The sequence below is a fragment of the Megalobrama amblycephala genome, linkage group LG10 (genome assembly GCF_018812025.1).
Source record: "Megalobrama amblycephala isolate DHTTF-2021 linkage group LG10, ASM1881202v1, whole genome shotgun sequence".
Lineage (NCBI taxonomy): Eukaryota > Metazoa > Chordata > Actinopteri > Cypriniformes > Xenocyprididae > Megalobrama > Megalobrama amblycephala.
The window spans coordinates 14,341,320-14,359,307 of NC_063053.1; the positions used below are offsets into that span (position 1 = coordinate 14,341,320).

The 17,988-nt window shown below is 38.5% G+C and overlaps 1 protein-coding gene across 1 annotated transcript in view; it reads left to right on the forward strand.

Moving 5' to 3' along the window:
• The window catches only part of bmpr1aa (bone morphogenetic protein receptor, type IAa), a 25,281-nt gene continuing 7,293 nt past the window's right edge, over nucleotides 1-17,988 (forward strand). Inside the window, 4 exon segments of the mRNA XM_048204721.1 lie at nucleotides 1-279; nucleotides 6,818-6,954; nucleotides 11,335-11,605; nucleotides 17,745-17,910. Of these exon segments, the coding sequence (XP_048060678.1) occupies nucleotides 11,536-11,605; nucleotides 17,745-17,910 (236 nt within the window). The 5' untranslated portion in view covers nucleotides 1-279; nucleotides 6,818-6,954; nucleotides 11,335-11,535.

Sequence of the window (17,988 nt, forward strand, 5' to 3'; positions counted from 1 at the left end):
CATTACACGTTAGTCGCCACTGTTTAGTTTCAGTCGCCAGGTGGCGCTAAGGAGTCGGTCAATCAGCGCGCTCGCTGCCGTGAGCTGCTGTCCGCTGACTGCGTGCAATCAGTGAGTGCAGTACGCTCTACGATGATGGTCAGTGCCAGACCCTTAACGGACCTCAGTCAGAGTCAATCACGACCACAGCTACAACCGACCCTCTGAATTATTCGAGTTTCGAGAGCTCATTAAATTGACGGAATACACGAAAATACGATTTACCGGAGAATCTTTTCGGTAAGTGAAATAGAAAGTGTTAGCTTGGCTAAGCTAACGCTGCCTCACGAAAGTTTGTTAAGGCTGAATTTTCCATTTTCCACGTAATATTTTAAACGACTTGCTAAGGTAAAAGCGACTGTAGTGGCGTGTTATATTTTTCACTACACAGTACACAACTGTACAAGGCTTAAAGAGAAAAAACGGTGGGCGTTTACAGGTTTATTAAGTAATTTTGTTGGGAAATGTTCTCAAGAGTGCGGCGAGTTGAACGATAGCTAGTGAGCTATCGCTGTTAGCAAGTCAAAATACGTTTAAATTTACTCACTTAACTAACAATAAGGTTTGTCTTTTTTCAAAACAATACAGTATCCTCGTAATTTTACGTGTTATCATATGTTTAAAATACCGTTATTATTGTTGGAAGAAAAACTGTCACTTAAAAAGTCTGAGTAAAAAGTTATTAACGCGATAGTCGCGTAATGCTAGCAACAACTTCCCTAATAATCTGACAGCTGTACATTACCTCTAAATGTTGATTTATCATTCATATGCGAACTGCTTTACATGTTTTGTTTGCTTCTTTTCACTATTTAGCAATATCTTAATATTTTGGATTATATATTCTTCTCGTGGATTGTTTTTATCTTCAGGCTGTTCTGGTCACGTATCCGCCTCTCAATACAAGCTGCATATGTGGGTGGAAATTTATTACATTTAAATTTTCCTAGTTTAACTGTACAGTGTGTACTCTTTTTTTCCCCATGTTTTGGTCTTTCTTGTGGCTATACTTCTAGCCCTCGATACAAAAGCTGCTTTTAATTTATGGGTTCTGGGGGGAAGGGGTCTGTTCAGCTCCTTTACCTTCTCGAGGAGGTCAAAAAACAGATGGTAACACTGCCTGTGAAGCAGTCAGCTTCGAGAGGCCTGAAGGAGAGAGAGGCTTAGTCTGAGGAAAGTGGATTTATTTTAGAAAATTAAAGCTAAAGGCTCACAGTATATACATGCCAGACATCTGTGCATTCCACAGCTTGATTCAAAATCTCCTCTGCAAAAAATAATATTGGTCAAACTGGGTGCTCTGTACTGATGAGAACAAAACCAGGTTGTGTTAAAGAGTTAGTTCGTTCAGAAATGAAAATGTCTGTCATCATTTACTCATCCTCATGTCGTTTTAAACCTGTAGGGGTTTCTGAAGATGTTAGGCAGACCACTAGGGAGTGGAGTCACCATTCACTTGCACTGTATCTTTTTCTCCATACAATAAAGAATAATGGTGGCTAAGTGACATCTTATTTTATTTTACGCAGACGAATGAAAGTCACACAGGTTTGGAACAACATGAGGATTAGTAAATGATGACAGAATGTACATTTCTGGATAATGTATTATGTTAATAAATGCAAAACACTGAGTGATTGTATGTCCTGATATTTGTGTGTGTGTATTGTGTAGCATGTGATGGTTTATTTACACTAACTGCTAGAGCAATTATTTGTTCTGTCTTACTTTGAATGTTAATGAATGATTAATTGTTATGCAGATGTGATGGTCATGCTCTTTGTGTCCAGTATAAAAAGATGTTTCAGTCTTTTATTTAGATGCCACAGACCCCCAAATATGATCGTCCTCATGCAAAGGACCTCCTTCCGAAAATGTAAATGCTTCTGTATAGTTTCTTGTATAAAGACGTATTTATACTGTAAAAAAAAATATTGTAAAATGGCTAAATATTATTTGTTTGTACTTTCTGTTAAGTTTATTATTACATTTTATATTCATTCCAAAGTAGTGTTCGGCGTAGTTTTGCTTTTTTAATCAAATTTTTATTTATTTATTTATTTATTTTTTAAAGTATGCTGTTTTTCATTAAGCATTTCCACGAACCCACTAGCACTCCGTTGCAGCCCCCTGGAGTTCCCTGGACCCCAGGTGGAAAATTCTTATTGGCATATTCTCACTGGCACTGATCAGTCCCTCGTATAATGTGCAAAATCAATCACTTAATTGCTTAAAAGTCTCCAATATCGTACAACAATAAGCACAGATGTTTTTCCTCTCTTATTTGTTTTTTAAAATATCAGCCAGGCCCAGATTAAGTTGCCCTGGAGCCCTCTAGGAGTGTGTTTCAATCTCAGCCACAGTGCGAAGGATCGGATTGCAGTAGGAGTCTGTGGCGAGGTGGCAGCGCAGGGATCTTGGAGGGGAGGAGGGGGTATGGGGGCGGGAGGGTTAAGAGGCAGTATAGATCAGGTTTCACATCCCTGCCTGCGTTCCTCAGGCTTCTGCACCATCTAAAGTCAGCCCCCCACCCCTCCCTAACTCGTTCTGGAGACAGGATGGCTAAGCAAGAGGGAAAAACACACACGGCCACCTCAGACCTGGCCCTGAGTGTATCACCCATCCCATCGTAAAGGTGCTGATGTATCACCCTCACCATTTAGTCATATCATTCTAATCTAAAGGGTGGAAAACTAATCCTAGATGAGCTTGGCTATTTGATACACACTACTGCGCTTTTATTGAACAGACTTTTCTTTAACGCTTACTGTAGGCTTGGAGTCCTCTGCGCTTGTTTTTCCAATGGATGGTAGGAAAGTGAGGGAGAGCCATTGATTTCTTTAACTCTTTCTATGCCGCTGTTGGTTAGTGTGATGGCAGATCAGATAAAGATAGATTGGATAAAGCTATGCAGTGGGTGGTTGGTGTAGCGCTGGAGAGTGGTCTCTGTTTATTCAGTATGCCCCAGCTGTCCTTTAATGGTATTGATCTTCTTTAAATACACTTGGCTATCGAAGTAAATTATTTAGAGTGGCACCGGATAGGGTGAATTCAATGATGGGTTGAGTTAGTGCAAAGAAGACAACCAAAAAGATGTATGTCTGGTCTTGTAATGAATTAGAAAACTGGTTTTCCTTGTTATTTAGGAGATTTCATTTTGTTGTAGAGATCTAGAAATTTAATTACAAGTGCCTGTTTTTTTGTGTGTTTTTTTTATAAAAATGCCATGTGATGAAGATCTTGTGTGACTTGTAATGCCTGGAATGCCTTTCTCTCCAGGGCTTGTTTATAGACCTTGTGCGCAAGGGAAACAAGCACGCAGCCATCTTTAGAATTTTTTGTTTGAATTTCCGTTTTTGCGGTAGCCCTTTATTAGGGTTGGGCGATGTCTACAGTGAAACATCACGATGGATGATGACATTGGGGTGGGGGGATTTAATTAATTGGCGCATGTCTGGAGAAAGAGAAAGCGCACGGAGCTGGAAGGGCTTGAATGAAGTGTGTCTGGCTTTAAATAAAACTACTAGAGGATATAGCACTGAAATACCATTACCACAAACTATCCTGAGTGCTTGTGGTGTGATCCGCATGGCTGCTCGCTTCAACTAGAAAAAGTAAAATGGTGCTACCGTTCTGTCTCACAGTCCGGATGGAAACATGCCGGGGTCCGGATGTGAACCGCGGTCCGCCATTTGAATATCAGTGCTTTAGTTTGTGTAAAACATCTAGTAGCCTATAATTTTTTTTTTATTGTGCATTTTTTGCACAATAAAATCTTTACTTTTTAAACTGTGTTCATTCTAGCTTTCCTGTAGCTCAGTGGTTAGAGCATGGCACTAGCAATGCCAAGGTCATGGGTTCGATCCCAGGGATTGCACATACTCAGTAGGGCTGCACGATATATCGCATGAGATTGTCACGCGCATTTCGTCAGTAAAGCCGGTTCCCTGATTACTGCTAAATCTCCATCACCTGCTTTCAAATGGAGCGGCATTTAATAGACAGAGCCGTAGTTCACTGATAAGCCACGCAATATCGCATTCATTATCGAAGGCGATTCATCTGCGATATGAACGCGATATGCCTTTCCTGTGCTTGCCAATGTGTCAAAAATTATTCTCTGTATCCCGGCCACAAGCACATCAAGCGGTACAGTGGATGCCATTATTTTTTTTGCACAGTGAACATAAAAACGGTAAATGAACATTTCCGTGTGTTAAATAAAATAAAAGTTCAGTGGTTATGTAGCGTAGGCTGTAAACGGTTGTCCTATACAAATCTGAAAGGGATATATAAAAGGCTTAATGTGAAAGAGTTTAACGTGGCTTAATTTACTAAGGCAGTGTTAACAAACCAAACTTAGTAAATACCATACAAATAAAGCATACTATATAGAATAATTGTTTTGTGCAGAATTTGATCTTTGATCTCTGACTTAGGCTACATTAAACGACGTTAAGCTTTTTCTTTATAGCGGTTTTATATGGGAGGAAAACACAACGTGAAATTAAGCGAATTGTGTTCATATTCTGGACTCAACTGCTTTTCTGTAGTATACTTTATTAGTATGATGTTTAGTAGTATGAAGTTTGGTCTGTTTATATCACTTAGCACATTAAGCCACGTTAAGCATTTTAGAATGTCCCAACTGAAATACAAAAATTGTTTAGCCTATTAGATGAATACAAACGCTGCTTTGTAAACGTTGAAAATGTTTATCATTATCTTGTTATTACTGATTTATACTGGTTCATATTCATAATCGTATGTTGTTGCCAGTTTACAGGGAGATGTTTCCAAGCACTTTCAGACTGAAATAAAGGCTGTTTTAATTTACATTTTAATGCCTAGTATGTCTATTAAATGGTCGCAGGTGCAGAGCGGGGTGGGTTGTAAACCTGTGGGAAGCACTGAGATGTCATAACAAATTTCATTAGACTGGGAAGATTTTAAAACGATCTGTTCATTCATAAATCTGTAAGATCTTACGTTCATGCTATGGAAATACAAACCATTAGATAGAACACAATGAGCACAAAACTGAAAAGGGGCGGGACTACTTAAGGTCTATACCAGCACTTGTCTCTTTGTAAAATAACTAGTCTAATTTCACTCTGTGGCAGACTTTAGATATAAACTTTAGATGTTGTCTCTTTTTTTCTGCTTAAAAAAGCCAGAATACTGATGTTAACCTAACCAAAGTATCCAAAAAGCGTAACTACTTGTCAAAGATACTTATTTTTAAGTATGAGTATTGTTAGATAATTCAGTCAAGTTCTGTATACAGCATCAGATGAACACCTTTGTTTTTTTCTGCGTTTCCACATCCTGCCCAGTGTTCTCCAAACAATGTGCAATTTTGCTATAAAAGCAAATATAAATGTAGGCTATACAAAACAAACAAAAAATGCTTTGTTCATATAAAGCTGCAAGTCAGTCACTAAATTATAGATAATAAAGGAAACAAAGTCTACCATGTGTTAGAGTTTCTGAGGTCTTCTGAACAGGAACGTGTATCAGTTCTCTGCATATGTAAGACATATTTTATGATTATTCTGTTAAAGTTGCTGTTACAATACAATATCATTGTCAAACAAAAGGATTTTTAAAAATGTCCAACAACAGATATGTTAATTTTAATAATTCATATTTTAGTCAGTTCCCGTGTACACCTTGTTGAACTTTTTTTGGGCGGGGGGGGCTTGCTGCATGTGTACATGCTTGTCGAAGTCTTTGAGGTTTAACACTGACTCACTTTCTGTTAAGATGAGCAAATTTAAATATGAATTTATTACATTTATGGATAAGAGTAATCTAGGTTGTGCACAGTTCTCCCCATCCCATTAATCTTTTCAATTAAGTTATGTTGCAGATTACGCTGTTAGCAGGTGCAACATGACACTTTCAGCTACAGTTTTTCTTTTCACACTGAAATTGACATGCTGTCATTAGCAACAAAATGCTTCAAAACAAATACTGTAATGTAGTAGTACTTTGTCTGAGTTGCTAATAGGTTAGGCTCACTGGATAATAAAAATAGAGTGGGTGGTTTGGATCCAATTATTAACTGAGTTCTGAAGTTACCTTGATTTAAAAATGCAGTCAAATATTTAATATTCATAAACTCCCTCTCATTTTTTTTTTTCAGTTTATTAAACTGATTGCAAAAACATTACAACTCTAACATCCTTTACTAAATAAAAGATTCTGTTTTTTATTAGTGCTGGGTATTGACACAAATTTCCCAAATCAATTTCGATTCACAATCTTGTGATTCGATTAAATAATGATTATTTGGGGTATATATCAATTGTGTTTCTACTATTTTTATTTTTATTTTTATTTTTTTTTATAAATATGTACATTTAAATGGTGACTAATAAAAACGTGATGGATTTATTCAAACATACATTAAATATTGGAAAATGGGTTAAAAATACAGTGGATTTCAGTAAGTTGTACTGTGGCTTTCAATGTATCTTCTGATGTTCATTCATGTTAAATCCATGCTGAAACTAGTAGTAAAGGGGAAGAGATAAGTTCATCTGCGCTGTCGTTCCTGTACAGTGATCTGTCACGCCACATTAAAGAGTGCCAAAACTGTATTTATTGTTTGAGTTTTGTAATAAAATTGACAGAATTTGAAATCTGAGACTGTTTTATATCAAAAGTAACAAAGCACAAAGCTTACTGCGATTTATTGAATGGGAGGTGCGCTACAAAGTTTTACAAAGAAATCAATATATTTTTTTAACTCAGCCTTATTCTTTGTTAACAGGGTTTTGTGGTACTATGCCAGAATCCAAATGCCATTTGGACATTCAGCCACCTGGATCCGAATGACACCTGTAGCCAGCCTCCATGCTTACCAAACACTATGCCAACATGCTTCACAGAAATGGATCTTTCTGTACGGTAAGAAAACCTCTGATAAAAAATATAGTTCTTCTTGACCTCTCTTATAGGCAGACATCCCCTGCAGTACAAGCAAGAAGTGTGTTTTCATGTGGTGATTACATGACCACAGTAGATAGAAATGCTCCCTACATCAGTGGTGGCCGGACTGCAACAAATGGTTTCCACATGTTTGGATCTGGGAATTCATTTTAGAGAAATAACATTTACAGGCCAAAGTTCATCCACGTGTGACTGGTTTCCACGGCAACAGCTCCACCTAGTTTCTCTCACACTTGTGGTGCAGACTTGTGCTTAGCAGATGCAAAGCTGTGAAATATACAGGGAGGAATTTTCACAGAGGGGAAAAAGGATTTTCCCTAAGAAAAAGAAGTCATGTGATTGATGGTGATATACTGAAAATTACTTTTTTGTCTGAATATATACAATGTCAACTAAATTATTAAATCCATATATTTAATAATAGAGACCATTAGAGGTGTTATGCCCAGCTATGATACAATGTGTCCCTTGAAGTAAAGGGGATCCCAGTGCAGGGTCATAAGTTTGGAGATGGTTCATTAGAGTTGAACACTAGATGGGGAGTACTGCAGGTCTCTGTGTTGAACCTGGCTCTCATCAAACCCCAGCACACCCACTCCCTCTGACCCTTTCGGAGGAATGTGTGCGGCAGGTAATGGAAAATAAACTTGCAATAAACCTCTGCTGCTCCATTAATTCCAGGAAATTTGTGGATTTTTCCATCTCCATATTTGTTCCTTTGTAAATACCAAGAAATAGAAAAAAATTATTTTCTCAGGTTAAAAACGGAAGTATAATAATACAGTACAGAAAGCACTTTGGGAGAACTGATCAATAATTCTACATAAAATCAAAACAGAACATTGATCAGAACATTACCGTCCCCTCCCTCTTGCAACAACATCTCTTCTCTGATGATGTGTGTATTGGATTCGGGCAGGACAATAATCCAGTTTACATTAAAATTTGGAAGAAAAGTCGTTTTTCATTTCAGACCGACTTTTTTTTTTTTTTTAAACCAGTGCATTTAGTTACAGTAATGATAAATGATATCAATAACAGAATTTTGTAATACATTCTATTATTACACACATTATTATATTTATACAAATATTTGTACCATAAATGGTGCAGCCATATTTTTAGAAAATGGCCATAAAACTGGAGCTGAACAAAAAGTTTTTTTTTTTAAACTGCCAAATCTTCTTGGCTAATTAAGAATATTAAAAGTAATGAAGAATCAGCACACAGCACTTTAAAGTCATTGCGTGGTAACTGGTCCAGTTATAAGCACTAAGATCAAATCAGCTTCTTTAGTGAGATGTATTTAATGTTTCACAGACGAGCTGTTGTTGAGCTGCGTTTCTTAAATTCTCAGCCAAAATGGGCTCAGATTTTGGGGGCTTTGTTCTAGGAATGGTGTCTCAACCCATTACCTCTCCAGAGGAATCTGGCCAGAGGAGCTCATATTGCACCCAAGTGCTCCACAGATTAACTTTTGTTCTTCTCCTGCAATCCACTGCTGTGACACCAAAGACTCTGGAGTCTTGTGCTATGTTCAAAGTCTCTGCTTGACTGACTCTCCACGATGCAGCTGCTTGACAGTGATTGGTGTTGTGTCAGGAAGAGATGTGGGACTTCAGTGAGGATGAGAAGAAGTGAGGATGATAGGAGAGAGAGAGTTGGTCGTGGGGCACATCTCAATGTGCCTAAGTATTCTTATGCTAATCCTTTCCTGGGATGAGGCGCAAAGCAGCCAAGCAAACAATGGCAGCGGAGCCAGAAAGTCTGCCCTGCAGTCTAGCAGGCCTTGAAAGGCATGTCGGGCATAGCGCCGACACTGAGAGAAGGCAGCCTCCAGTACTGGGAGCCCTGCTGTAAGGAGGGGCCCCAGGAGGGACCAGAGATCCAGGCCAAAGCAGGCTGAGAGAGCGGGGGCGAGGGGGAGACAAACACCAGACCTCTCTGGTCGTCATGCAGGCTGTAGTTACAAGTGATAAGAAAGGCAAAGTGAGATTTATTTCACAGATTGTCAGTATTTCATAATATTATCATACATTGGCCTTTTCTTCTGGTTGTTACCCCCACCAAAAACGCCTGTATGTTGTGGTAAACTGTCGGTTATGTTGTATCATTGACATGAGGAAGCCCTGAGTTCTACACATGAGGAAAATCAGAAAAATATTACTCCTCCTCAGGGATTGAGAGATATCCATGTCAAGCATAAGTTTGACTGCAAAGGTGCACCTTAGTTACACATCACCATACAATACCGCTATTCATTCAGCCTCCATACTCTTTATGGCGCCACCAAAACCTTTCAGAGGGCAGAGCTCCAGGAGTGTCTGATGAAACACTGAAACATAGTGTGCCTTTATATTGCTTTAAGATCCGTGATACTTTTGAAGCAATAATAGTGTTAGATGTCCATTCAAGACACGTGACTGCTTGGCTTAAACTGCCTAAACTTAAAGGGGACCTATTATGCAAAATTCACTTTTGCATGGTGTTTGGACATAAATGTGTGTTGGGAGTGTGTGTATACAACCACCCTATAATGATAAAAATCCAACCACTTCTTTTTTTTTTTTAATCCCCATAAATCATAAGCAGTGTCTCAGAACAAGCCGTTTGCAGGTTCCTGGCAATGTGACATTAGCCACAGGCCCCGCCCACGAATATTGACAGACACTGCCGTTTTAAAGTGATAGTTCACCCAAAAATGAAAATTTGATGTTTATCTGCTTACCCCCAGGGCATCCAAGATGTAGGTGACTTTGTTTCTTCAGTAGAACACAAATGATAATTTTTAACTCCAACCGCTGCCGCCTGTCAGTCAAATAATGTGAGTGAATGTGTACTCGAACAATAAGAGTCGAAAAAACTTGCCTAGACAAATCCAAATTAAACCCTGCGGCTCATGACGACGCATTGATGTCCTAAGACAAGAAACGATCGGTTTGTGCGAGAAACCGAACAGTATTTATATAATTTTTTACCTTTAAAACACCACTATGTCCAACTGCGTTCAGCATTCGCTTAGTGAGGTCTGATCTCGCTCTGACAACGGCAGTAATGTCTCGTGCTTATACTTCAATGAGTGCTAGACGTTACTTTTGTTGTCAGCGCGATCAGCATATATTCACAGTTTCTGACATTATAGTGTATCCTGACTGAAGACTGGGATCTTTCAAAAACATTAATTGTACCGACCCCAAACTTTTGAACAGTAGAGTAAACATTGGCAGTTTAGTAACTAACACCTCTAAACATCCTCCTGCACTGTGTTGACACTCTTCCCATTATTTTAACCTTGAAAGTTATGGTTTCAGCCCCGTATTTCATTCCTGATGCAAGAGAGAAACTGTTCCGTTGTGCTTGTCTAAAATAGTATCTTCACCATACCTGTGTACACTTTCAAATTTAAAGTAGTTTTTATACCATTTTGGTTTGAACCTGATAAGTTGTGGGATATCTCATCCATGTCTTTTGCAGCAGGCCTCAACTTTCCCTGGTTGTGATCCTGCTTTTTGTGTACCACTTAACCTAGCACACACACTTAGCCGCAGCTTCTTGTCTCTGTGTGTAGGTGCCTGCACAGCTATCTTGTCCCCTGCCTTGCGGAGGCTAGCTTTGTTCCCTTGTTATCCAGTCAGGGATGTGTGAAAGTGGGGCACAGGTCGGGGCTCTTTGTCCCCCTTGGGCAAATCAGAAGTGACAGATACCGGCCCACTCCACCACTAATTTGTCCCCCCCTCAGCACAGACTTCACTCAAGGCCACTAATTGCAGCGAGACGCACAGGCCTACAAGGGAACAGACACATCACGTTATTAACGCTGGAAGGGGCCAACGGGGTAATTGCGGAACATCCTTCATCAAATTATTTGGGCATGTTTCAGCATTCAAGAGTAGCGCCGGCCTGACGGGTTGAGGGGTCAAGCCCAGAAAAAACAAGGGGGCAATGATGTTCTGTGCTACCAAGAAAAATTACAACGTTGCCTAATCAGAATCGGACTATGTGCATTTTTCATAAGATTGGGAATTTATTATTATGTTTAAAGATATTTGTTGAAGGTCTAAATATTACCCTGCAGGTTCTTTTCTTCTATTATGTTACACTTTATTAAAAAAAGGTCATATAGGACCATAAAAAATGAGTTCACAAGATTACATTATTCACATGATTACATTGCAGACCAAAGGTAAGCTAGTTTGAAAGTGAAACCTCATAAAGTGTAAGTAAAGCAAAGCAATTTTGGACTATATGTTTGTAGACATTGTTCAGACATCTAGAAAGATGCATTGAGACTGGTATGAACTCACCACATGTGCTTTGTTTTTTGTTTTTTTATTCTAGTGCCGTGGACCCCGTGAGAAGGGACCTTTGAGTTTGTAGTGTCATCGCCATCCTCCTACCTCTTCCTCTTATCCTCTGCTTTTGTCCCTTGAGCCATATCTTTGATTGCTCCACCTGTACGTTAGTGTTCACTGGGATTTTTAAGAGCATAAGCTTCCGTCATCACTGATCTCACCCTCAAAGGTTACGGCAAGGCTGACAATGGCACAGCTTTTGTGTGTCACTGTGGTTTTGGCTGGAGTCTACCTTCTTCTCAGGCTCTGCGCTGGAGGTAAGAGTGTTTTTTCTTCCCTTTGCACTAGGGCTGGGCGGTATATTGAGTTTGTATGATATATCGATATATTTTTTTGTATACGATACGGAATGAGGCAATACTGTTTATATCAATATACAGTAGTTTTATATGAGCGCATCTGAAACATAGCGGTGGATGTCGCAGAATGCTGTTGTGGGAAAAATACATAATACTCTTTGTCCTAAACATGAGACATGCTTAATATTAAGGGCTTTAAAAATAGCCTAACTCATAAGATTAAGATATAGTTAACATGTAGGCTATAGTTCAAAGTGGCTTGCCCCGTCAGATGCTCTGAGTCTGACAGATTCATGTGCTGACAGATACTTGTGCTGGTTAATGCATTTGTGATGTGGTGTCTTTTTCATTGCATAACTTACATTTCACAGGTATATTCTCCATCTGTCAATGTTAGAAAGGAATACAAATATTTCCATTTTGCTGTCAGGAGTGGACGAGCCTTCTGTTTACGAATCTCCTGTAAACTCTATAGACTTGCGTGAACGAGCGCCGCCACATGCATTTCCGCCAAACAGACGGAGCGCAATAGAATAGGATTGCCATAATTCTGACTAAAATATACATTTTGCTAAAACGGTTGTTGTTGAACAATAAATGTGCCATATGTAGAATTTTAAACCTACAAATAAGTGTATTTTTTATTATAGCAGTAAAGTGACTATTTGGGGTAGGCTAATCAAAATAGCATAATATAGCTAATTAGTCTGTGCTTTTGTTTTTATTTTCATTTTTAGTCTTGAATTTAACTTTGCTTTAAAAAGCATTATTTTTATTTTTAGATTGTAATGTTACAATGTTAGAATGTAAGGTAATTTTCCCTTTTTTGCATATATATAATCTGCCAGACTACATGGTTACATTCACTACATTTGTTTTAATAGACTTCAATATGAACACTGTTTGTAGGACAACATTAGGCATATTAAATTAAGATCTTTTTAAAAATAAATACAGATTTGTTTATTTGTTTTTTTTTCTAAATCCAAATAGAAAAATGTAGAAAATACCAAGATATATACCGTATATCGCCATTTAGCCAAAAATGATGATCCTTCATCCGTACGGACCAAGCCCCACGGTTTGGCACGCATGTGATTCGTGGATCAATTGCAAGTTTAACTGCAATAGAGTGAAAGGTTATCATTTGCACGTGTTTTGTCTTGCTAATTCAAACCATTCCAGCGCTAGAAGAGGCAAAAGAGGATTTCGGTATCGCACTCCACTGTTATTGGTGCGCACAGACGCACATACATACAAGGCTCGTGCGCACACACACAAAGAGAGAGGCGCGTTTCAGATAGCTCGTGAATTCTAAATTGATTTCTCTTTCACGTCCTCAATGCACTTGGATGGACAGATAAACGCATTATGTCAGTCAAAATACCCTCTCGTTTCTGTACACAAAAATTAATACTACAGTTAGACCTTATACTTTATTTGTAACTTTGTTGTATTTATCTATGCTTGTAATTAGTGTACAGTATTTGTTCTTTTTAGTCTGTTCACTTGCCTTTAATAATGTATTAGTTAGGCCAGTAGTGTCTGCTGTTGTATCCGAGTAATAAATGCAAAGTTACTTCCACCCCCCAATTCTTTTTTTTTTTTTTTTTTGTGCTGATCCGAAAAATGATCCGATCCGTGACTTAATAACCGTGATATGATCCGAACCGTGAGTTTTGTGATCCGTTGAACCACTAAAACTGATACCTTTTGTTTAATAAAAACGCCCTCCCTGAATCAAACTAAACTCTGTTTTCCCAATGAACTCTGATGGTTGCCTGTGGACAGTCAATGAGCTGTGAAGGCAAACAGCAACAACCGATTGCTCGGAAAGCAGTTTTAGGGCACAGGGAAAAAAAAGAGTTTGAGTTAAAACTTGCCTACAGCTTTATACTTTAGCTCACATTGTTTATGTTAACACTTTAATTCTGAATGTCTGTCTGTGTGCAGACAATAGTTTGTGCTGAGGTTTAGAACACCGTCTGATATCTCTGATGTGTTTACTCATGCCAGGAAGTTCAAAAGACATCTTTCCCACCGTGACTCACTCCTGAACCATGAGCCTCTCAGAGGCCCCCCACTAAAGGAAGCTGTTGAAGTGATTGTTGCTACTCTCTCTTCCTTTTTTAGCACATTAACAATTTCCTCTATGACACTGTCACAATTGCTTGTGGGTACAAACTATTCCAAACACTCTGTGCTCTCCGGAAATACTTTAACCCTTTTGTGTTGTTGATCTTCAGATTTAAGCCCCTAATAAGTGTGCTCAGATTTTAGATATTACAAATGGCTTCCTTGCTGTTCCACACTGACTAAAAAACATGATGAGTTTATAAATGTTATTATTATTAATGTATAATAATTTTATTCACCTAAATTTTTGAGTTAACAAATTAAGCTTTTATTTATTATTTATTTATTTACATAATAGATACATAATAGATATGTATGTTTGAGAAGTTTTAAATCATCTTATTTAATCCAGACTTAGATTGAACACTTGCCACTGCAGATTAACTCTGTAGTTTTAATGGCCTTTTTTGTTCTGTCTTTTATTTGATTCTGATGAATTAGTGGAGAGTAAGGGAAGAAGTCTTGTAACATGCTCAGTAGTCAGATTTTCAAACAGCTCAGTTTTCCTTTAGAGTTCATATTATATCAAACATCAGTCTAATGTCCTTGTCGGTGTATTTTTGTACAGATGCAGCAGAAAAGTAGGAGATGGTTGAAACCAGAGACACAGCATGAAGGAAAGGACATTTGACTTTTCAATTCGCTGTTGTTTCTCCCAGTGTTAGAGTTGTGTAACAGCTGGTTAAATACCCCTATAGTACATCTTTTTTACCTTGCTCATCAGATGCACCCCTGAGATGTAATTTCAGGCAGGTGTCTGCACCTCTGAAACATAATCTTCAAGAAACAGAGAGGTGACATTGGCGACTGAAAGCCCTCAGTTGCCTCCATAGTGCAATGGTATTTTTTTTTTCCCCAAGCAATTGTATACTTCTACCTGGACTGAATAGTGAATGGGGTTAGCACTCCTCCTAGGGGAGAAGAAAACGTGTTTAAGTGCAGGCAGGCTTTTAACTTGCTTTCCCCGAGGTGAACATATTAAAATACAATTTTGCCCAAGAAATGACACATTGACAATTTACTCCACTATATCGACTTAATTCAATTTTATTTTACATAATGTTAGTTTTCATTGCTTCCAGATGAAGGTTTCTGCTACTTGAAACTACCATTTCGAATACCATGTGTAAAGATTGAACAAACAATTAATGTTAAGTGCGATATATAGGCTTGTCAAAGAAACAATGAATTGCTCTGAAAGGAAACGGAGACTCAAATCTGCTAGAGAGAGAAAGAGAGAGAGAGAGTAATGGTGTGCATCTGCTAGAGTCTCATTATGGGGGGATGCTCTGCCAGACCTCAGACTCCACTGTAACTGGCGGCAGAATTAGGCACACATGTGAATGTGTAGGCTCTTGTGGGCCCCGGACACATCCATCATCACCCACAATCAGTCACAGTCCAGCAGTGGGCAAAGACGCAAAGACTTTGCCCAGTCAGAAAGACTACTTTGCATCTTTAAGAGCTTGAGAGTTTTGAAATCCTGACATTGTTGCAAGTTACACTTTCTGCCACTCCCATAGATTTTTGTACTGTTGCATTGAAAACCAGATCCTTCAAGGATTCCCTCAAGCACTGACCCTGAGTGGAGAAAATGAAGAAAAAAAAGGAGTAAAGACTAGAGTGATAGAGAAGGGATCCCCAGGGTTCCTCTTTGGGAATTTGCCCATTTGATCATTGTCCAGCCTTCTCCTTATGCGAAATTTCCACGCTGGCCCTGTGCATCAGGGTTTTCCGCCATAAAGGTGGACTGTCTCCATTAGCCTGGGCTCAAGGCCACACAACCTCTTACATTTGCTTTATGAGTAGCTCAATTACAGAAATGACCTCATTGAAATCCCTTGCTAGCAGTTGAATTAGATTAAGTCTAGACAGTGTAATTCTCTTTAAGAGTTGATTTTTATAGTTTAGTAAAGTAACAGGAGACAGTGTGTTTGATCTGCTTAAGAAAGATATGGAGTCTGTCCGCACCCTGAACGAGAACACTTGAGAGGCTGAATGCATCATTTAGTTTGCGGTCTAGAATCGTTGTGACAGACTGAGCATATCAAAGGCAGCGTCTCACAGCTCCACATGCTTTATCTGGACTTTTAACTGCACTGCCTCCCTCAGCTCTGTTTTCTCAGAGTGTTTCTCCAGTACCCTTATTTGTGTTGTGATCAACTGTCTTGCTAATGTTTCCTGCTGTCACGCATTCTGTCTTTGACCCCTTAATGACACTGCTTTGGAAGACCGCAACAGTTTACTTGTTTGTTTTTTTTTTCTTTTTAAAAGTAAAAATCATAAAAGTAAATACAGATTTAAGTCTTATGAACCTCATTACATAAAATCGTTCATAGAGGGTTAATACTAGAGTAAATTGATTTCTTCTGCAGAATGTAAAAGCAGATGTTTAGAAGAGATCTGTGTTTTTTGTCCATATAATTAGTTAATTGAGTCCAAAACAACATTGGATCCCACTGACGTTCGTTTTATAAAAATAGTACGTACAGCATGGTAAAATGTTTCACATTGATATAAAAAAAAAAAAGTGATTCAAATAGATAACTTGGGAGTCACAGATTCATTAAAAGTAAACATTTGTGAATTAGACATCAGGGGTCATGATGTATGTTTATCATTGCATGCTGCCAGCGAAGACAACACAATAGAATGATGCAGTTTTCGAACCCTTTTAACTTGCTACATTTAATTCAAGTATGTTTACTTTTGCCGTGGCACTGAAGATTCAACAGTGTGATATGCTTAAACAGGCTAGGAAAAGTAAATGTTCTTCATGATACCATATTTCTAGTGGCATTTGCTTCAGACTGCCTATTTTGTTAGGTTCATACTGTTTATATTGAGTTTTGTGTACTCAAGCACATTTTCAGTGTATGTACATATTAGGCGATCCATTGAATTATGCAGTAAATTGAATATCAGAAGCTCCTTTATCTTGACCAGCTCTCTATTTAATCACTGAGTCCTAATAGAATTAGTCCAAGAGGAGAGTCCAGTCTAATTGTAAGATAGGCAGCACACGGAGAGGCTATATAAGACCGACTCGTAATGGGATCTGAGGATGGAATGCAGCTGATAAAGAGAGCGCCGTGTTGCCCTGCCGCCCAATCTCACAAACTGCTGCTTTGTGAGTGATTAGCTGTTTTACCGACAAGTCTAGACTGGAACATCTGCAGTGGAGTCATGCTCAACAGAAAGCTACAGCAATACATACTCATGCACTGTGACAGGATAAGAAGACCGTGAGATCAGTAGCAACATGTCTCAGAGGCCTTTTATTTAAACTGAAATTCAAATAAAGAGAAAAATAAATGTTTGTGAGGGTGTGAAGCAGAAAGGGACATGGTGATCTGGATGTACATGCTAGTTGGTCTGGATTTGAACAGGAGCAGGTTTGCTGTCAAATACAGAGGAGCAAACGATGGGAAATAATAAATGTAGGACATTGTTATATTGAGGATTGACACAATACCTAAATTTCAGTAGTCAATAATTTTAATGATTATCAATTCTATTTCAGTACTATACCAAAGACTAACGTCCTATTAAAATAAAATTAAACCAATATTATGTAGACCTCTTGTAATTTGAATTAAATAAACATTGCTTCAACATTTATTATTCAAGTAAATATTAAATGCACTTTGTTTATATTAAAACCTCACCAACATGCGCTCAACATGAACAGCCACATTACTCACAAAATGAGGGTTCAAAAACAGCCAATTATCAACCAGAACAGGTTACTGAATTGAGTATAGAAAGTTAAAAAGTTCATTTTTAATCAATTTAATGCAAAGTATTCATTTTAAAATCTAAAAATCTTCCTGACCCCAAACATCTGAACAGTAGTGTAGTAGAATTTCTGAAACCACAGACGCAGGTTTATGAAACGCTACTGGTTATTTAGTGTCTATGCGCACCTAGCTTGTCATTGACTGTGTTTTGTCACTTACAGCAGGGCAGAATCCTGACCACGTGCTGCTGGGCACTGGAGTGAAGCCTGGCTCAGACCCCAGAAGGCCTGGGGACGACTCCACTGTGGCACCAGAAGATGCTGCCCGCTTTCTTAGCTGCTACTGCCAAGGTCACTGCCCTGATGATGCTAAGAACAACACCTGCGAGTAAGTGTCACAGGCTATGGCACATTTTTAAGTGGTCATTGTTTAATGTGATTAAATGTTTGTGCTTTGTTTATATGT